General features: G+C 53.0%; 1 protein-coding gene across 4 annotated transcripts in view; it reads left to right on the top strand.

Annotated features, from left to right (window-relative positions):
• Positions 1–377: 377 nt before the first annotated feature.
• Tunar (TCL1 upstream neural differentiation-associated RNA) overlaps positions 378–21,640 on the top strand; it is a 41,506-nt gene continuing 20,243 nt past the window's right edge. The window contains exons 1-3 of one of the 4 annotated variants that reach the window (XM_069997636.1): positions 378–546; positions 822–1,156; positions 5,158–5,244. In XM_069997636.1, the coding sequence (XP_069853737.1) occupies positions 1,003–1,156; positions 5,158–5,244 (241 nt within the window). In that variant the 5' untranslated portion in view covers positions 378–546; positions 822–1,002. Of the gene's footprint in view, positions 547–821; positions 1,157–5,157; positions 5,245–21,640 lie in introns of those variants that run through there. The other 3 variants (XM_069997637.1, XM_069997638.1, XM_069997639.1) reach the window with 3 other exon arrangements.

Below are 21,640 nucleotides of genomic sequence, written 5' to 3'. Positions count from 1 at the left end.
CCGGCCACCCGCCCTCCTCCCCAGCACCCTCGCCCGGATCGGGGTTCCCTCGTCTCCCCCCCCCGACCCCGCCCCCCGCTCCCACCTCCCTCGGCCGGAGCCAGGCTGAGGCCACGTCTTCCCGGGTCCCCTCCCAAGCGCAGAGGGGAACGTGGAGGGAGGAGCTCCGGCCGCAGCCGCCGGCCTTCCCCCTCCGCGCCCCCGCTCCGGAGCTCCCCCACCCCACACCCCCGCCCGGCGGCTGCCGCAGCCCCGCTCGTGGCGCGCGCGTCAGCGTGGGCTCCCCGAGGCGGGTCGCTAGGTAACGGCGGCCGGGGGAAGCCCGCGCGCGTCCGCAGCGGCTGCGCCGCGGGGCGGGGCCGGGGGGCGCAGGACCCTCCCCCATCGGGCTCGCTCGCGGCTCCCCCCCCTTCCCGGGATGCCGTAGCGGCGCCGCTCGCCGCGGCTGACCCGCCCCGCCCCGGCGGGGACCCCGCGCCGCCAGCCCCTTTCCTCCTTCCCGGCTGGTGCGCGCTGCTCGCTCGGTGCGCGCCGGGGCCGCCGCCGGTAAGCTGCGCTCGGGGGGTGGGGAGGAGATGGGGGGCGGGAGGGCAGGGGGGGCAGGCGCCTGGCGAGGTGGCTCCGGCCACCGGACCGGCCATGTGCTAAAGTTTCTGGGGCTCGGCGCCCCGCCGATGGCGCGGGGCGCAGGGTGCGGTGGGCAGGGCGGCGCCGTCCCGCCGGCCCCCGCCGGCCGCCGCCGGGGCGCAGCTCGCCGCCTTCTCACGTTCTTTTCCTTTTCTCCTTCTTTCCCTCCGCGTTGCTTCCCCCCCCCCCCCGAGGTCCTCCCGCCCAGCCCCGGCGCGGGGGGCATGAGGAGCCCCCAGGGATCGCCCGGAGACGACCTGGCTGCGCGCACACCTCGCCCGCGGCTGACCGGGACATGAGCGGCGCGCTCGGGGGCCAGCGCCCGGCAGCCAGCCCCGGCCGGCGGCGGCGAGAGGGTCCGTGCTGCCGGGGAGAATGAGGCAGGAGCGGGCGGCAGCCTCCTCTTCCTCCTCCTCCTCCTCTTCCTCCTCCTCGCCTTCTTCTGGTTCCGGCGCCCCGGGCCCGGGTCGGGCTGTGGCTCTGCTGCGTGCCCCGCGCGCCCCCCACTCGCCTCCGGATGCTCTTCTCGGTAAGCCAGGCCCTCGGCCTCGGGAACAAAGCCCCCCTCGCAGGGCGCGGACGCAGCCTCTGAGCCCCCTCCCCAGTCCCCGGGGGTGGGGGGAACCTTCCAGGCTTCCCTTTAAGTCCCTCCGCGTCCAACCCCCCGCCGGGAGGCTGAACCGCCAAGGCGCCTTGGAGCCCTGGTGCTTCCCGAACACCGGGGAGATGGATGTGGGCTTGACACGCGGGCCTGGAGGGACCTGTTTGGTTCAGGTAAATGGCATGTGTGACTCCTCATCGGGGACAGCTGAGACTAAGCGGGTTTCCAGACCGCGCTGACCGCGCTGGAGGCAGCGTGCTTCACACCAGCTCCGGGAAGTAAGACCCTCTTCCTCCACGGCACAGAGGAGGAAACTGAGGCCCAGGGGGGATTGCATGACTTAATCAAGGTCACAGGGCTGGGGGTGGGGGCGGGAGGTGGGCACCAGACATGGAAAACCAAGAGTACCCGTTCTGCTTCCTCACCGGTGATCCTTCGGTGACAAATACACCTATCCCATGTTTGCTACTAGCTTCTTCATCTCAAGACCCAGGCGCTGTGTGCTCTGTGTGTGTGTGTGTGTGTGTGTGTGTGTGTGTGTGTGTACTTCTGTGGTGTGTGTGTGTGTGTGTGTGTACTTCTGTGGTGTGTGTGTGTGTGTGTGTGTGTGTGTGTGTGTGTGTGTGTACTTCTGTTAGGAACAACCGGAGTTGCTGGTAGCATTATCTCTCTGTCCATCCTTCCATCCATAGCTGCTCCCACCTATCTACTGTGTGTGGTTGAGGGGGAGGAGAAGTTTCCCTGGTGTCTTCCTCCTTGGGATTCCTTTTCCCAAGAGTCCTAAGTGAAGGAAAGGGAGAGCTGGTCTCTCCTGAGTGTGTCCTTTCCCTGATGTGTGCTCTACAGCCTGCTTGCCTTCACCATGGCCCCCAAACCTTCCCCCAAACCTGCCCTTGTTGTGAGAAGTCTTGGAGGTGGTTACTTAATAGGGACAGGGACTCATCCCAGATGGCCACCGAGCAGGGGCTGCCCCAAGATCTTGGCTCAGCTCTGCATCCCTCTGTGTCTGCAGAGCTTCATAGCTCTTAGCCCAGGAGAGCGGGGAGGGGCTTTAATGGCATTTTGAAGCCCTCAGTTTGTCTTCCCCCCCTTCCAGGGTCTGCAGCTTTTAACTGTTTGCTTAAGTGCCTTGAGGTGGATTCCCACAGGAGAAGAAGCCACGTGCAATCACTGGAACCTGGTGGGATTGTGGGCCACCCGTTTAGATAATTGCATCTCTAAGTGTTGAATTCAGTTGTTCTACGCCACCTGGACCATGGTGGTATCCGTGCCAAGGAGGGATATTTTGCAGTCAGGAGCCTCAGTTTCCCTGTGGGTGAAATGAACAGGGTCTGTTTGGATGATCTCTCAGCTAAATAGTCTTGCAAATGTGAGAATTAGTGAGTTGCAGGCCTGGGCTTGGGCATGCAGGCCCCTGGACACAGGCGTGTGAGCTGATGAGACATGGATGTGTGGACCAGGCACACTACTGAATAGATTGTTGGTTTCCAAGAAGAGGACTTTGGGTCAAAGGAACTTGGAGGCTCAGGTTTAGCCCAAAGCAATAAAAGCTGTGCCATGCTTTAGAGGCTTATTTATTAGATTAGAGGATGGTGGCTATAAAATGTCCCAAAGTGCCAGATTGGAGTTGTGGGTTAGTTTAGGCATTTCAATAGGAGAGAAGCTATTAGCCCCTAAGAACTGATGAGATAACAGTCTATCTAGATGCTCTGGCAAAGCCATCAGTGCCGACAAATAAAGTGGTGCCTTTTGTCTCCTACCTGTGCTATTTGCTGGCTATATTAGTGGCAGAGCTGAGCTTGCAGGACCTCAGATTCAGAGTGGCTGTGACAAGCAAGGTGGATGTTTAGACCCTGACTGCTTCTTTTCTGTTTTGGCCGTTGATTACAGCCAAATGTATCAACTTGACCTATGGGCTGAGAATGGTGCTAGCATTGGTCTTCTAAAAATGTGAATTAATGAAGCTTTGAAAGTGTTACTGAATTCCACATGAAATGGGCAGATGCCATCTTCCCCCACTCCCCCCAAATGCCCCTCACTAATCTCCCAGTGGGTTTGAAATTCACAAAACCAGAGCAAAGCTTTCCTTTTTGACACGCTCTTAGAGTCTGGGGAGCGAATATAATATATCTTGAATGGGGACGTAAATCTCTCAGTGTTGTGTGTTTTAGCGCCTCTTCATTAACTTGGGAAGGTTTTGAATAAAAATGAACACAGAGAAACAATCTTCATTAGGTTATTTCGGAAAAGGAGAGTGCAATGCTGAAATAAGGATTTTCAGATCATGCATTACAGGAGTGGAACCCAAAGCTGGATTACACAATCCACCATTACTCTCCACTCCTGGCATCTAGTTTTTCATTCATCTATGTCTGCATGTCCTTCTATTTTGTTTTACTCTGCTCTCATTCCCCTACCCAGGATGAAAGTGAACAGTTAAGAGTACGTTCTTCCTCTTCAATTTTGTTTTGCCCTACTCCCTGCTTGTTTTCTGAAAGGTGTCAAAAGCTGAGCGCTTCTTCCATACATACGTAAGAGTGGCTACTAGATAGAATGTGTGTGTGTGTGTGTGTGTGTGTGTGTGTGTGTGTGTGTGTGTGTGTGTGTGTCAGTGTCAGAAGTACCTCGATTTCTTGGTGGTGAGCTGGAAGGTGTGTGTAGTAACTGTGAGGCATTTCCTTCCCCTGCTTACCATTTCTAACTCAGGAGTTTGGACCTGCAGCTCTTTTGCTAATGGCGTGGTAAGGTGTCTGTGTTCAGATGCTGCAGTCGGGGCATCTACATATAGGAGTGGAGAGGAATAGAGCAGAAGCCCCAGAGAACCTGGGTTCATTTCTAAGGCTCTTGTCGTGGCTTTGTGGCCTGGGGCAGTCGATTTCTATTCCTCCTCCCCTCTGGGTGCATCTAGGTGCATGTGTGTATCTGTGTCTGTTCGTACATAATGAGCCCCTCCAACTCTAAGCTGTCCGAATCTTCAGAATTTGGGTGCAGCTGCTTATTAATAGCTTCCGAATGCTCCGGTCTTTAAGGTTATGTAACATTTTCAATTAGACATCGGTATCTACAATAGAAGGCTCAGATTATAGGAGATGCATTTTATGACCTCGTGTGGAGACTCCATGTCTTCAATGTTAATGGTGAAAAGTCTGTCTGGGAGGTGACAGCGTCGGCTCTCCTACCGGAGCTCCCTTAACACAGTGTAGTCTTGCTGTGGTACAATGTCCCGAGACCCTCTGTAGGGTCTCTCAGCAGGAGACACAGCAGTTGTTACATAATATGGGTCAAAGGGGTAGGGAGAATATTGCATCCTATTTGTGTAGCTTCACAGTCCAAGGGCGGTGGAGATTTTACCTCCATCTCAGGCTGTACCTGGAAGGTAAGGAGGGGAAGTATGTAATTACTGTTTGCATTTGTTTTGAAAATGGAAACATACTTTAATTAGAGCCTGGAAGTCAGCTGGAGCTGGGAAATGGCGAGGAGTTCGTGGAGTCGGCAGTGCAGTTGTAGCTTGCCAGCTTCCAGGTGGGGCTTCCGTGTGTCGCCCATTGCTTGGGGTCAAGGCTTCAGGTAGAGAGGGCAGACACCATTTTGGGTCCCTCTAACTCGGCAACACTGGCCTTGTGAGCCTTGAGCTGGGGATCGGGAAGCGGGGCTCCGTGTGCTGGAGCACCTGGCTCAGACTCACACCGTTCTCAAATGGCACAATCCAGCGAGATTGTACGTGTACACTGCTAAGGTGTACGCAGTCTTGTGTACACCTCATTTCTACTGTTGCTGTTATGTCAGGTAAGCAAATTGTGCCCTTCCCCTTCCATCTTTAGAGAATGCCATGGCATTAAAAAAAAAAAAAGCACAGGGAAGATTTGGCGTTTGGTGGATTGAGCTATTTCTTGAGCTAGTGATAGCCTTCTGAATTCATTGTTTTTCAGCGCCTCAGATTTATTTTAACTACGTGCTGTCAGATCTGTTCATTCCCAAAGAGATTAAGAAACAAGCCAAGTATAACATTAAAAAAGGTGAGTGTTGGTAGTTCTTTTGGGAAAGCTAAAATAACTCCACTGTGATCACTCCATGTGATCCTGGGTTCTGTGGAAAATGGTCTAAGGCTGACACCTGGCATGCCCTGGCCCACACTGCTGCCCCACACCCTCCCGACGGGGCACAACCAAACATACAGAACAAGAGCCTTCCCAGGATGGTTTCTTCTCAAGAAGCCTGCCATTTCATCTTCCCAGTCAACAAAGTGTGGAACAGGAACAGACAGAGATTACTGTAAGGCATTACAGGGTCACCTGCCGCCCTTAGGAATTCTTAGGAGCAAGTTGTGAGTTTGGAAGGAGTATAGATGCCTCCTGGCACTCAGCTGCTGTCCCTTGTGGGTGGGTATACAGAGCTGCCTATCAGCCATTCCCAGGTCTGGAAACTCCCTTTTCCTCTGGTTATTTTCACCTGCCGTGGGAAATACTTCTAGCTGATGCTAGCCTTCCCCTTGTCTTTCGTGTGTGTGTGTGTGTGTGTGTGTGTGTGTGTGTGTGTGTGTGTGTGTGTGTGTGTGTGTGTGTGTGTGTGTGTGTGTGTGTGTGTGTGTGTGTGTGTGTCTGTCTTAAGTACTAGGGTTTGAACTCAGAGCTTGGGTACTAGGTAACACTCTACCACTTCCAACTTTTTGCTGATTAATTGGAGAGGAGAGTGTTGCAGACTTTTCCTGCCCAGGCTGGCTTCAAACTGTGATCCTCAGATCTCATCCTCCTGAGTGGCTAGCATTAGCTACCAGTACCTGATTTCTAGTGATGTCTTAAACAAAGTCCTCCTGTGGACTGCCAAGTTGCTTGTATGTCAAAGCCTCAAGTTTGGTGGTTGGTGATTCATGAAAGAAAGTAGATAGGATGATTAGAAAACTGTTGTGGTTCATCTGTGATCCGTAAAACTACACCACAGCAGTCAGCATGGATTTTTGATGTGGTAAATGAGGAGGATCATGGCAGGTCTCCAGTGAGACCCAAATCTTAGACTTCGAGAAAAGAGGCAGGTGCCTGGAAGCTTCCGCCTTGGGCCAGTTTTCTACTCTGTATGCTAATTACAAAGTAGAAAATGCAAACGTAGCTATGCAAAGAGTAGAGATCTGGAAGCAGTGAATCCAGGGCCTCTGATCTGTGTTAACCTCAGTTACTTGTAACCCCGAAGTACATGTGCTCTAACGTCCACTTGCAAATACATTCAACCAAACCACTTTATTGTTTTCTTGTTGCCTTTGAGTGTGGCCGAAGCACAATGGAGATGAGACTCTGTGGCTAACTCCTGCCCCTGCTCCAGCTCCTCCTGGTAGAATGGGAGAGTTGTGGCTGAGTATCTGCTGGGTTAAACACCGCAGTGGACTGGCATGTTGGAAGCCTGAGTCCAAGGCGAAAGGGTGATATTTCTGGGGGTCCACGGGTTCCCAGTTGGCTCACTCCCTCAATAACCTGCGATGTGCTGTGATGTGTGCCTCATTTAGCATCACGGAGCTAAAGAGCAACTAGGGACTGCCCAAGGCGTTTTCCTATCATCCCTGGGTTCTGGCACACACCGCTTTATCCTGCCACAGAGAAACCATCCAAGTTTTGATTGGCCTTGAGGCGCCCCTGCCCCCCCTTCCAGCCCCAGATTCATGAGGCCTTTTAATTCAGAAAATGGATGATAACGACAGTTATCATCTTTTAATGATTAATAATGACAAGTCTTGGTTTGCGTTTTTGTAAATAAAATGAACGTGCCCAGAGAGTATCATTTCGAGCTTGAAATGATTCATAAATGTCTATACTTTGCTTTCATTTGCTGAGAGGACTTTTATTGAATACTTCTTTAAAAAAAAAAAAGAACACTGAAGCCCAGCTTTACAAAGTGAAAATCTAGAGGTAGGAATGAACGCCCGCATCCTTTTTCCCATCTGAAAAGCGGGAGTGGAAAAATCGACCTGATTCCCCAAAGAAAGAGTAGAGATCATGCCTCCATCATTTTGCCAACAAGATCAACATTGCTTCCATCTAAAAAGACCCTGCAGATGCAGCTTCTATCCCAGGGCCACTTGTCCTCAGGTGGAGCTCGAGGAAACCCCAGCTTCACCCCCCTCTGGGCTGCTGTGTCCATCTGTGCGGGCCTGGCGCTCTCTCTGCCACCCGCAGTGAGCCTCTTTCTCTGGTCCTACCTGGTTACAAGGACCAAGCCCTTCACTCTCCCATCTGACAGATTTCACCTGTCAACAGCTCTGTAAACTCTTCCCAAGCACCAGCCTGGGCTAAGCACTGTTGGGCTTGGAGGCTCCCTGGGTGGCCGGAGCATGTCATGTCCTGCTCCCCTGCCCCTGCACCTGCCACACCATTCATGCTGAGTATAGAGGACCTGGAGGTAGGCTGGGGTGTGTGTGTTGGTTTTAGCCTTGGTTGGCAATTGGGGGTTTGTTGGTCATTCCTGCTTCTTGTCTTAGCCTGGGTGTCTGGGGACAAGCTATAATTCTTACTGGGGCCTTCTACTGCTCAGACAAAAGTGGGAGGGGTCACTCTGAGCTTATTGAAATGCAGATTCTGGGGCTTTGCTGCCAGCTTGCTGAGTCAGAACAGTTGAAAATAGGGGTCTAGAATGTGTGTGTGTATTCATATATATATATATATATACATGTATTATATATACAGACATATTTATATATTATATATATTTATACACACGCACACAATCTTCCCTTGGGGGCCTAGGGTGGGCCTTTTAAAGGAACACCCCTCTCCTCCAGATCTCCAGCAGTAGCCTGTGCAATCTCCTCTCCTCTCCACATTGCCTCCTCGCTTCTGCCTCCAAAACGTGTCTAAAGGCCATCCAGCCACCAGGCCTTCCCTTTGAGGGCTGTGGGCTCCAAGGTGGTGGGGTGCCGGGAGGGAGGGGATCATTCTGCTGCTTGGAAGCCCACGGCCTTATGCCCTCGGGGGCAGACCTGCACTCCCAGGCTCCCTGTCACGGTGGAGGCTGGCGTGGAAGCAGCTCTTTAATTCCAGGCTTGATGTCACAGAGTGACTCATCACTGGACTGGATTATCAACATGGCTGTAGAAATCTCTTTTGGAGGGAGTTTCTAGAAATAGACCGAGTCCCTCTTGGGCTAGATGATCCAGTTGCTGTATACCTCAGGGGCCTTACCATTCCCCCACACAGTCACAGGCCACCAGCTACCTCCCATCTGTGAGGTTCTAGATCTTTCTCTCTTGTTTCCATGCTGAGGGAACTGGGAAGTCTGCAGAGCACTGCTCTGGCTTCTTTGTCTTCTACTAATGAAGAGTCACCCTGGTCAGTTTTGTTTTAAATCAACAGTGGCCCTCCTGGGGTCCAGGCCCAGCAAACCACTCTCAGAAATAGCAGCTACAGTGTGACCGTCTCAGAGACTGACCTCTGAGGCCCAGCAAGCACATACTGGTAAAGATGTGGGGTCTTTGAGATGAATGTTTGGTCAGCTGGGGAGTTTGTATTTGGCTGTCCAGAAGCTAGCTTACCCAGCAGTATAGCAGCTGAAGAGAGGCCGCAAACACATTTTATCACAAACACCTTCACCTTTACCCAGGGCAGCAACGTCTCTCTGACCGCCATTTTGTGGCGGCTGCATTGCCTGTGCCCGCAAGGTGCTGATGTACCGTAAGGCAGGGTGCTGTGGGGGACAAAGGTGAAGGAGGTGATCCCCTTTTGATAGACAGTTGGAAAAGCCTGTTATGTAACTTCCGGTAGCTAATTAGTATGACTGCCACACCCAGAGAGGGCTGAGAAAGGGGGCTCTAGTTGGGGAAGTAGGGGGCATAATATCTGAGCCCTGAGAGATGAGTTGAAGTTGGTCAAGCAGAGATAAAGGAGAAGTGAATTCCCAGTTTGAGGGAGAGTGGAGGAAGCATGGGGAGACCTGAGGGTTGGGGTGCGGTAAGCTGCAGTTGTGGGCCATGGCAGGCCAAGGCTGCACTCAGGTAGGAGTGACACTTGAATATGAACTTAAGCAGTGTTTCCTACAGGTGACTTAAGGGTGTTTGAACAGGGGTGAGGTTTTAAGACAATAGCTGTTTTCCCTGATTTATGACCGTTCCCTTTGTCCCCTGTAGCCTCGGTATTAGAGAATAGTAATGATGTGTAAAATGTTCAAGAATCCTATGCAAGAATGAAGGCAGGGCGGTGGTCTTGGTGTGATCTCCAGTACCATTTCTCTTGACTGCATTGTTTCGGGCTTGTCTGTGTTGATCCACCCAGACCCCAGCTCTCCCGACCTTGTTGGGGCTCACCAAGAAAGCCAGGGAGCTGCTGGCTCCAGCGCTTGCTGCCCAGCCCTTAGGAACTCTGGCCAACAGGAAATGGAGCGGGCAGTGTCCCAGCCTGATTCACCGAGCCGTAGGTCTCCCTGCGCCTCTGCAAAATGCATTCAGGCTTCTCCTGGCCTGGAAACAAGGCTCTCAGACCTACATCCACAGCTGAGAAAATCCAGGGCATGTGCTGCAGCCAGCTTCCCTGAGCCTCCACCAGCGGTGACCGGAATGGGTGGGAAGAAGAGGGCCTACTCGGACCCCTTGCTTTGAAATGAAGGTGCTGGGCAGAACAAGTTTCTTGTGCAAACCTGCTCAGCAGAGGAGGAAAAAGACTCTTCCCTAAGCCCATGGGCAAATTCTTAGCTGCTTTCTGGGAAGTGTGGCTCTGGCCAAGAGTCTTCCTCAAGGCGGGCTGGTGGTCTCAGGCAGAGCACCCAGGCAGTTAGCTTCCCTTTGCAGAACCGTTCTAGAGGACCCTGTCTCCCATCAGGCAGCTGAATGGAATGCAGCCCCTGCCAGCCACCAGCCCCACCTAGCACTCAGTCACCAAAGCAGAGCCTACAGATGTCATGCAACCCAAGGTCATGCTGGGAACTGTGACTAAGTGGGGCACGGGCCACTCGGGAGCCAGCTGTGATCTCTGGGACTGGCCGGTGCCCAGGGCTGGCTCATACCCACCTGCAGATGGACAGTGTGTGCTCACGATGCCCTGTTGCCAATAAGCATGGAGGACGTGGCCTTCACTTGTTCCTTCCTGTTCTTCGTGGAAGGCGGGCTCGGAGCCAGGCGGCTGGGCATGCCCAGGGCTAGCGGGCCCTGTCTCGCTCCTTGTTTTTTGAAGCTTGTGCGGATGTTTTAGGCACCGAGGGCTGTCAGAGGGAGCCGAATGGTTGCCAGGATCTGGGTGTGGCTCAGTTGAGATGCCTTTGTGTTTTCTTTTGGAGCACTCAGAGCCCTGGACAGCATCATTGGGTCCTGGGGAAGCCACACACCCCACATCACCAAGCTCTTGTGCATACCCCTGCGGTAACCCAGATCACTTCTGCTGATGCTGATGTAGCTGACCTTCTGCTCTCAATCCTGCCCTCTGAAGCCCCAGTAACTGGGAGGGGGGCTTTCTTGGCACCTGCGAATCCCTCCCCATCTGGTAGTGACTGGATGAAGGGTGGCTGGAGAGGGATGTGCTCCAGGACCGGCCAGCTGTTCCACGGCGGGGACTGTGCCCTGCCAGCTGTGTGGCACCTCCTCGGGTAGGTCTTCCCAGTTGCAGGAGCAGCTGATCCTGCTGGCAGACTTCAAAACAGGAGAAGAGCATTGCCAGCCACTCCTGTAAGGCCGGTTCTCACTCATCAGATACATCCATCATGGTGTTGTAGAACATGGTGAATTGTAGGCCAGCTGCCCTGGATTATTCCACCCAAACTTGGCCGGTCTGTGTGTTAGGTAAATAATCATGATGTCCCATATACCATTGCAGTTTTGGACAGAAGTAATACACTTGCTGGAAAAATGGCATATTTCACCACTTTGGGGGCAGATTTTGTTGTTGTTGTTTTGGGTTTGGTTTGGTTTTTTTTTTGGTGTCAGTGGTAGGACTTGAAGTTGGGGCTTGGGTGTTTTCCTTAGCTTTTTCGCCCAAGGCCAGCACTCTAATACTTGAGCCACAACTCCACTGTGGCTTTTATTTTGTAGTTAATTGAAGATAAGAGTCTCACTGACTGACCTACCTGGGCTGCCTTCAAACTGCAATCCTCAGATCTCAGCCTCTGCATACCTAGGATTAGAGGCTGAGCCACCAGCACCTGGCTATTGGCTGATATTTTAAAGAAAGACGTGGTTGAAACGATCTCTGTGAGGTGGGGTGGGTGTAAAGCAGCGGGAAAAACCACATGGGCACCATGCTGTCCTCCTGGGCGATTAAGAGGAAGACAGTTTTGAGTGTCTACCCCTCAGCTCCTTTTATTTTCCCGGGCAAGCACCTGGTGCCTCCCGGGTTCTCCAGCCTGCAACTGAGCAATAGCTCTGTCTCGAAGTCCTCCAGTGGTGTGGCAGCTCTTCCGCAGGTTCCTCTGGGCTGTCAGTGCTTCTGGGCTGTGCCCTTGTTCCTTGAAGCTGTTTGCAGAGTGGTGGAGTCTTAGAAATATCTGGATTTAAGTCCAAGCTCATTCTCTCTTTCTGGCTCTTGACCCATCTACTTTGCAAGTACTGCTTTCCTCTTCTGAAAACAAAAAAAGGCATCCAGATGGCGATGAATGACGGGAACCTTCATATTGTGGGTGCTCACTGTGATGCAGACACTATTAGAAGTCTCTGCAGAAAGTACTAAGCTTCATCGAGACCACAGCTCCCTGGTGATGTTAGCTTTGATGTCATTCCTGTCTCACACATGAAGAAGTTAAGGCTCAGTGCATTTGTGGCTGATACAGAAACTTCTCCAAGACAAACATAGGTAAACTCATTAAGGATCATGCACATACTTTTCATGTAATTCTTGTGAACAATCTGACTTAAAGTACAGTATATGCATGTATGAAATACCAACGTGAAGCCTCTTGTTACCAGTGTGCACTTTCACAGAACGACGTTAGGAAGGTGAGGTATGTTCTGTCTGAGGGGTGGTTACTAGTGGGCGGGGACAGAGGAACAGAGAGAAAAGGAGGGTCACTATGGTGGAAATACTTTACATGTGTGAAAGTGGAACACTGAGGCTGGTTGAGATTTGATTTGAGAAGGGAAGGGTGAGTGATCAAAGTACACTGTATGCATATATGGACATGTCAAATGAACCCCCCCCCCAGAACTAGTTGATGCTAATTTAAAAATTGAAAAGGGAGAGCGTGGCTGGGAAAGTGGCTCAGTGGTAGAGCGCTTGCCTTGCATGCATGAGGCCCTGGGTTCAATTCCTTAGCACCACATAAGCAGAAAAAGCCAGAAGTGGGACTGTGGCTCAAATGGTAGAGTGCTAGCCTTCAGCATAAAAGTTCAAGGACAGCACCCAGGCCCTGAGCACACGCTGCAGGATTAGCATGTAAATATTTACCACAGTGCTGATAACCTGTGTTTTTTTTTTTTAAACAAATGATCAAACGGTGACTTCCAACTTGAGTACCCCACTGTATCACCTAGTAGCTCATGTTGGAGTTGACTGGGGTAGAACTATCTGGTAGTCCCTCCCTTATGTGTCTGGCACCTGGTTTGGGATATGAGGTGTGTGACCAGCGTGGGACTGGGAGGGGCGGACTGCCTCGGCCGCTGCATCACTGTGAGGATGGACACTTGGAGTTCCGGCCAGTGTGGATGTGTGCTGGATAACTCTGCTTCCCCCGTGTGGCTCAGGGTGCACTCACAGCAGTGAGCGAGCCTGGCCTCTGGTATACAGTTAGAGGCTTGTCAGCCATAGGCAGAGGTGGGGACAGTCGGACTTGGTCTTTCGATGGGCAGCATGTGGAAGCATTTGTAGCGTGCTTTAAGCACCATGGAGAGCGCAGGTCCTGGCACTGGCCTCTGCTCTGTTGGCTTTCCTTTTGTTGCCTCAAGAAGGAAGCAGAGCCAAAGAGCCTGGGGTCACCTCTGTGGGTAAGAGCCGTTGGTTCTGATCTTGGAGTAAATCTCATCCCCTCACCCCATCTTCTTTACCTCCATTTTTACCTGCCGCCTGGTCTGTACTTTCTTGGTCCTGAGTACTTTTGACTTCATTGATACAACTTAATTCATCCAGAAAAGAAAGGAAAAGGAGAGGGAAGGATAGGAGAGAGGAGGGGAGGGGAGAAGAGGGAGGGAAGCAAGGAAAGAAAGGAAGGGAAGAATGGGAGGAGGGAGGAAGGGATACGCAGTCTATGTTTTGTGGTACACAAGTTACTATGAAGAATACACAGATATGATACGTTTATAGATATTAAAGCATTTTCCTCCTAAGTCATTTTTTCCCTTTTGATTTTTAAAAAGAAATGGAAAGATGATTTATGGGTCCCGCGTGAGCACGGTGCCTACAGCATCAGATGCCGGGGTGGGGCCTGCCTCCTCCTCCCTCCCCCCGCTCCCTTCCCCTCTTGCCTTCCTTCCCTCCCCGTTCCTGAGGACAAGGCTCTCTCTCCAGCCCCTGAGCTGCCAACTTCCTCTCTCCATTTCCAGCCCAGCCTCCCGACTATTCCTGCCACCCTGACCCTCCTGGCTTTCAGCCATTCACAAGGGAGACCCTTCACTGCCCTGCGAAGAGGGACTTTGGCCCTGCTTGTCGGTGAGAGCAGAGCCGTGGACTCCTGCCCCTTGCCTTTCTGAAAGCTGGCAGCGTGGAGAGAGGCTTCTATTGAGGTTGCAGCTAGAAGCCCCCATCTCAGTAATATGCACAGAGGGCTGTGAGAATCACATACCCTGAGCCAGGCTAGAACCGTCCAGTCATCCATCTAGGGAAGAACCTGTGTGCCAGGCCGCTTGTAGGCATTTCCCAAGGGCCACCGGCTTGGTCTCTGCTCGTGTAGAACTAAGAGGATCAGAGAGGCAAGGAAACAGATCGAACAAAGGGGCATTGCAGGCAGGTATGAGGGTGTTTCTTTAGGGAACCTGCTTGTTGTGGAAGGCAGAGCAAGAATGATAGCCTGGCTGTACCGGGAAGGAATGCTAATTAGGAAAGCATCTAGCAAACCAGGGTACCCCCTCTCCAGCGTCCCCAGCCTGGCCATCTCATACTGCTCCCACCTCTTGTAACATTGGCTTCCTTGCCTTCTCCTCTGAACACATGGTCAAACAATCATCACCCCCCAAGTGGCAGCCTTTGCCCCCCAAGTCTTTGTGACCTCACAACTCCCTCTGTCTCTCTGTGGCCTCCACCATTATCAAGAGAGGCCTGAGTGGGTGGGGTCCCGGGTCCCAGCAGCTCTGATGGGCCAGAGGTTCTGTGGTGAGCAGGACGGTCCCTTGGGGCTGTGAGTGGAACAGGTTACCGGTGAAGGTGTACAGGTTTGGGTGACAGCAAAGACACCTTCCAACCCCCTTGCCTCAGGTCTGTGTCATGGCTTAGGGTGACTTGCCACCCTGTGGATGGGTATGGATGAGGCATTCTGCTACACCAAGGAGCTGGCGTACGATAGCTAAGTCTTCATCTTTCTTTGCTATCAGCATCACATGATAAACCGTTTTTGAAAAGAGGAAAACCTTAATATTCAGATTTGTTTCACGTAATTATTTTTGATGAGTTCATTCATTAGAGATAATCAGTCAAAAGTACTCCATCCTTGTTTTTCTCATTTTGCCGTAGCTACGACTTTGGTCCTTGGCCTGAGAATGGTTTAGGGAGCGGTGGTATTGCGGTTCCTGGAGGTCCCTTAAACAGTAGCAGGATACTGTTAAGGAGACCTGCCAGTGTCCACAGCCGGCCAAGCTTGGGGTTCAAGGAAATGGCGTGATCCAGTCTGTGACTTAGAAAGACGGTCCTTTGGCAGCAAGGAGGCTAGCTAAAATGTGCACATTAGGAGTCTGCGCTGGCTAAGTCTTCCAAATCAAGGGGAGGCTGGGCCTGTGCACAGTCTCCAGCTGACTGGTTTCTGAAGAAACAGCCCCTCCCCTCCCCATGGAAGTTTCAGAGCACGAGTGAGGAGCCCCGGCCATTACCCCATTCCTCTGAGTCCAAAGATGCAGGCTGGGGTGGTGTGCGGAAATAACCTTGGCTTTTGAGCATTGATTTCTTTTGGGAGAAAACCAGCAGCTTTTAGAATAATCTATCCATTCTCCACCAGAGTCCTGGGGTTCGTGCAATCGGTGTTGTAATGGGCACACATTTAGCAACTCCAGTGGACCAGTGATGGACAAGGAGCGTGGCTGGGGCTGCACGGGGACTTAGCTTATCCCTTAGGGCACAGCTCCGGGGTTGGGTTTCTGCAGCGGGCCTTGTGTCCTTACTGTGTAAGTTTCCCAGGGTTGGTTTTTTTTTGTTTTTCACAGTTCCACAGACGACAGAGCTCTTCTGCCTTCTTACAGTTAGGGAGTCCAAAGTCAAACACTCATGTTGGCTGATCCTGCTCTTTCTGCCTTTGCCGTCATCTGTAAGAGGTGTGAAGCGCAGCCTTGCAGAGCTGAGTGTGTGTGGGGGCTGCCGTGCGTGGCGGCCACGTGGACAGACGTGGGGCTGGGCGTCCCCAGGGGTCAGCCCTCATCTCTTCCCGGTTCACAGCCGTGGCCAGCCATCCTTGGCTTTCCTTGGCTTGTAGCTGCCTCGCTCCCTCCCTCTTCCATCTTCCTCATCTCGCTTCGTGTGTCTGTGCGATTCTCCTCTTCTTGCTCCTGTAGAGACCCTAACCCAGTGTCATCTCAGATTAACTCCATTCCACCTTGCCAAGTAAGACTCGGGCAGTTTAGGACTCGGACCTGTGTCCAAGGGGCCCTGAGAGGTTCCACGAGTGGGCAGTGTGTCTGGCCCTCGGGCCTCTGCTCAGGTTGTCTTGGCAGCTCTCCCAGTGGGCTCCGTGTCTTCTGGTCCCTCTCCCAAAAGAGGCGTGGAGCCTTCTGCCAGCCCGGAGCTGCGGGGACAGGTTGTGCCGCCTTGGCATCTGTTTGGAGCACTGCCCGTGTCTGGGCACTGTGAGTGGGCAGCAGCTCGGGCTCAGGGTTTGCTGGGGTGGCAGGGCCGCCCCACGCTGCGTGAGTCCCCTTCCTCAGGGTGGCTGGCGGCACCTGGCACACTGGTGGTGAGGGTGTCTGTGACCCCAGCTGGCCGGGGCCGCCTGGGTTGGGGGGAAGCAGCCTGTTTTTCCTGTGAGAACGCTGTGTGGCCGCCACCGCCGCTGCCTTCCTCTTGGATTCTGGCGTGTGGGAGCCATCACGTGTCTGCAGCTTCAGTTACCGTGTGGCACAGCCTGGGGACTGGGCGATTCCCCTGGGCGCCTCTCTTTCCTCTCTGAGAACCGTGCAGGGCTGTCGGGGCGTTCGGTGAGATGGTGCAGATTAAAACCAGGCCCTGAATAAGTGCCTGTGGCTCACATTACCCCCTGGGAGGTACTTGACTGAGGATCAGTGTGGAAGAGGGCACCTCATCTGTCTGCCATGGGGATGGGTGGCCCTGTGTCCCTGCTGGGAGCCACCCCTGGGAAAGGTGCCTTTGGGGAAGGAAACCTTGTTGCAGTTGCAAGTGTCAGCCTGTAGAGGCGCTGTGTCCTCTGCCCAGCCGTCCATCCAGCCCTGTGGGATCTTCTATAGAGTTTTTTGGTTTGTGTGTGTGTACTGGGGCTTGAGCTCCATGCCTAGGTGCTGTGCCTGAGCTTTTTTTGCCCAAGGCTAGTGCTCTACCATGAGCCATTGCTTCACTTTTTTTTTGTCAGTCATGGAGCTTGAACCCTGGGCCTGGGTACTGTCTTTCAGCTCTTCAGCTCAAGGCTAGTGCTCTTCCACATGAGCCACAGCGCCACTTCTGGCTTTTTCTGTTTATGTGGTGCTGAGGAATCAAACCCAGGGCCTCATGCATGCAAGGCAAGCACTCTTAGCACTGAGCTGCCTTCCCAGCCCCCAGCTCTACTTTTTGTGATTAACTATAGGTAAGAGTCAGACTTCTCCTAGCTTTGAACTGCAATCCTCAGATCTCAGCCTGCTACGTAGGTAGGATTATAGGCATGAGCCCCTGGCGCCCAGCTTCCTCTAGAGTCTTTTAAGCAATGGTCTGCTATCAATGAGACAAAACTAGAGGAGAGAGACACAGAAGGTGTGGAAGATGGTGCCAGTGCTTGGGCTGCCTAGCATGGAACAGCTAGGTTTAGAGGATGGAGACTTATAGAGTATCAAGGGATGGGAGTCTGAGGCAACCTGACTAAAATAATTGTCTGCCTGCCCCTTTAAGGAAAAAGGTGCCACTGAGTCGAATCCCTGGTGGCATGTGCCAGCTGGGAAGGGTCTGCCCTCACTTCCTGTGTGTGTGACCCTGAGGCCCAAAGCTGCCTGGATGCCTCCCTGTGGCAGTGGATGCTTCTAGAAGAGCACAGGATTCCCCAGCAGAGGACCAGAGGTATAGTAGGTGTTCAGTTCAGCTTGTTCAAGTGCTAGAGTTCTCAGCCCAACTGTGCAAATGAGGATCTTCTTCCTGGAGCCTTTAAAATGGGGGGGGAGGGTTTGGGACTTGGTGTCCTACTAGGGTCTCAGGTGGGGGTCTGGGCACCCGTGATTCTGAAAGCCCCTCACGGATGGTGCATCCGATGGCAGCCTGGATGTGGCCCAACCATGTGAGTTCTTGTCCCACCTTGCTGGGTCTGCTCCCTCATTTGCAAGAGGCCTAAGGTCCCACCCAGAGGAGGCTCACGTGGGGGCTCCGGCCAGTGCCCGGGTGATGCCCACGCCGCGGTGACGGCACGGGAGCCTCACGTCGCTGCTGCCCGCTTCGGATGGTCGGCTTCCTCTTCTTGAGGCTTGATGGGTGCTGGCTGGATCTCCTGAGCTGAGCAAAAGGCTCTAGCACATTCCTGTGTGGGCGGTGGGGTGCTGCGAAGGTGTGTGGAGAAAACGGGAAAGAAGGAACCTCGTTCTGAGGACTTTCTAGAAATTTCTTGCTCTCTGAGGGGAGGGGGGTGGGGCAGAGCTGTTGGTGTTAAGGAGCTCTTATTGAACACATGCCGTGAGCCAAATCTGCGCAGGGGCTTGGGGAAACCCACAAATAAGATCAAGCCATGCCCTGTTGGAGCCCCGTGTATTTTGGGGTACTCCTCCCCCGACCTTAGCCCTGAGCCCCCAGGCTTGCAGGGCCAGAGCGGGCAGGGTGCGTTTCATCCTGAAGACCACGGCCCCGGGTCTCAGCAAGGGACTGGATGTGCCCGGGCCACAGGCAGCAGCTGCACTTCTTGAAAACCTTTCTTTTTCTTTTTTTCCTTCCTTCCCCCTTGGTGGAAATTGTTCCCAGTCCAGTGAGAGAGGAGATTTGGAAGCGGGCCCGTGACCTTGTGCAGGTGCAGCGCCGTGGGTCTATAGATTGTTAGACTTTTACATAAAACACCAAGTCCTCGCTGGAGAGAACAAGCTTCCCCACAGGTTGACCTGCTTCTCTGCGTACTCAGGAGCCTGCCAGCTTCAGGCAGCCTAGATGGGCTTGGGGAGCAGGGGGGCAGGAGTAGGGGGGTGGGGAGATGCAGACACAGATTATAGAGGCCTGAAGGGCCCCCGGTTCATCAGCGTATGCATGCTAAGGAATGTCTTCCCATTACACACATCTCTGGAGCATCTCTCTTTGGCATTGGGTTGCAGCTGAGGGTCTTTAGGAGGACTGGGCAGGAAGACAGGCAGACAACATCCTGAGAAAGCTAATGAGTGCCGTCCTGGGGGAATGTGCAGAAAACTCAGCCCTCACCGGGCAGGTGTGTGCTGCTCCTGGAGGAGGGCGCTGTGAGCCTGGTACAGGGGCACAGGGGCAGATCTGTGCCCATGTCCAGGAGGAGAGAGCCAGGCGAGGCCTGCTGAGGCCAGGGGGAGGACCAGAGGCCAGGTCTGCTGGTGAGACACGAAGATCTGTGTGTAGGCCTTGCTTGTGGGGGGAGAGGGGGGGAGATTTCCAGGACTGCGTGCTAGTTCAGTCAAGCACATAGCTCGTTTTGGCATAGTATGTTTGTGTGGACTTGGTGTGTGATGAGTGTGGGGCAGGGTAGAGGTGGCTGAGTTGTGAAATGAGTGAATAGGGAAGACAAAATGCAGGCAGTGATGGGGAGCGTCAACCCCCGTCTTGCAAGGTGGCTCCCAATGCATGATAGTGTCAGGTCTCACGGCTTTCCTGCTCTGGCATCATCAATGATTAACACCCCCCACCCCCCAACTCTTCTGCAAAGTGGGAATTCTGCCAGGGCGCCAAAGCCCTTCCATGGACAATTAGGAACAGCCTCTGGCCTCTGGTCACCCCAGCACAGTTTTCTAGCACCTTCCCCTGGGGTGAGCATTCTTGAGCCCCGGACTTCAGAACTTGTTTCAGATCTGGTGTCTCCCTTTGATGAGCCAGCATGTGCTGTTTTTCTCCCGTGGAATGGTCTCCTGACTCTTCTCTCTCGGCTGCCACCTTCTCCCTGGCCTCAGGTGTTCTTGGCATCTCTGTGTTCTGGCTCCAGCGGCACCCAGGGTCTGATGGTGGTCACATCACCTGTCAATCATAGCATCCTCTGAGAAAGAGCCTCTGCCTTGGTCAGTTCCTTACAAACTAATAATTTGTTCAGTCATCAGCAGCAGGCATACAGACCTCGGCCCTAGGTTGGCACTAAATATTTAATTTATAAATAAATATTTAAAATTTATAAATTTTAAATATTAATTTGTTAATTCGTTCAATGATTGAATCGTTGAGAAAGCCCAAGTTCAGTGACATTAAGAAATGTTCCTTGATGGACTGGGAAGATGGCTCAGTGGTAGAGCACTTGCCTTGCATGCCTGAGGCCCTGAGTTCAATTCCTCAGCACCACATAAATAGAAAAAGCTGGAAGTGGTGCTGTGGCTCAAGTGGTAGAGCACTAGCCTTGAGCTGAAGAGCTGAGGGACAGCGCCCAGGCTCAGAGTTCAGGCCCCATGACCAACGAGCCTGGTGCTGGTGTCTCCCACCTGTAATCCTAGCTACTGAGGAAGCTGAGATGCGAGAAAGAAGCCTGGGCAGGAAAGTCCATGAGACTTTCATCTCCAAACCACCAAAAAGTCAGAAGTGGAGCCGTGGCTCAAGTGGTAGAGTAGCACCTTGAATGAAAAAGTTCCTGGTTCAAACCCCTGGACTGGTACACACAGACACACAGACACACACACGCACATGCACACACACACACACAGCTAGTGAGTGACACATGGGCAGTGTCCCGTGTTTCTGTGGCCTCACCTCGGTACTGCTCTCACTATAACACCAGCGTCTTTTCCTGGCTAACCTGAGAATTCCGTGGCACCATTCTGGGGATGTTTCTCCTACAAACTCATTTCATCCACACCACGACTCTGTTGTGCTCATTCCTCACGAGCACCATCTAAACATAAAAAAGGAAAGTTGAGTCCCACACCAGCAGCGCCTCTTCTACCCAGCCTTTCCTGTGCTTGATAAAAAAATTCTGTCATTACTCGTCAATATTCTTTTTCTGATGGTTTGAACTCAGGGCCTACTGCTTCCTAGGCAAGTGCTCTACCTCTGAGCCATGCTTCCAGACCTCTTCCAATTGGTTACTTTGGAATAGCATCTCCCATTTTGCTCAGGTGCATGCCCTGACCACACTTCTATTTTATGCTTCCTGTCCTAGCTTGGATGACGGGCATGCACCACCATGCCCAGCTTTTCATGTAGATGGAATTTTGTGAATTTTCCCTGCCCCAGGGTTGACCTAGAACTTCAGTCAGACCGATCTCAGCCTTCCGCACAGCTTAGTGGCTTATTCACATCCCAGAGGGCCCCTCCCCTTGAGTCTGTGGCCTCAGGAACAGGATCCCAAGGTACAGATTCTTCAGGGGACACATTTAGAGCATCACAGTGCAAATTAGGGCAGTGTGGTCCCTACACCCACCACAGGCCCTTTAGCTCATCTTAATCTCATCTTGTACCACTAAGAATCTTCTCTTCTAGAATGTTCTGACTCGGAGGGAGGGAACAACAGAATCACTTAGAGTCCTCCAGCTTGGAGAACTTCTCAGATCCTGTGGGTCCAAGATAAGCCACTTCCTGGGGGCTTTTCTCTATCCCAGTGTTTCATTTCATTACGAACAGAACTGCTTAAATACAAGGGAGAAGAGAATCCCAATGTAACGGGGCCTGGTCTCTGCTGTGTGCAGGGGGGGGACACATCGACAAGGAGACTCGGGAAGCATGCAGGCCACCCTGCTTGCTGCGAGGAGCCAGCAGGCTCTGAACTCAGGGAGCAGGAACAAGATAGGGAAACTGCGGAGGACGGGAACAGAGATGGCACTGGACTGGGCGCTGCACTCCCGACTTTGGCTGATGAGACACAGTTCGTACCTCCAACACAAGGCTGCGAGCCAGGTAGTGAGTTCGATGCTGAGCGCGGAGTGCGCACTAATCCAGGTCAGCCATCCTCACTGCTGACAACGTGGCCAGTGGGGGTGACTAGGAAGAAGGCCAAGTTGTGCTGGGCATTAGCAAATAGTTCTTAGCCAAGAGGAGAGGCAGCCTGTCGCCA

This window comes from Dipodomys merriami, unplaced genomic scaffold, assembly GCF_024711535.1.
Source record: "Dipodomys merriami isolate MVZ:Mamm:240054 unplaced genomic scaffold, mDipMer1.0.p SCAF_50, whole genome shotgun sequence".
NCBI lineage: Eukaryota > Metazoa > Chordata > Mammalia > Rodentia > Heteromyidae > Dipodomys > Dipodomys merriami.
Note: the sequence above shows the minus strand (reverse complement) of the source record. Positions and strands in the feature narration are given on the sequence as shown.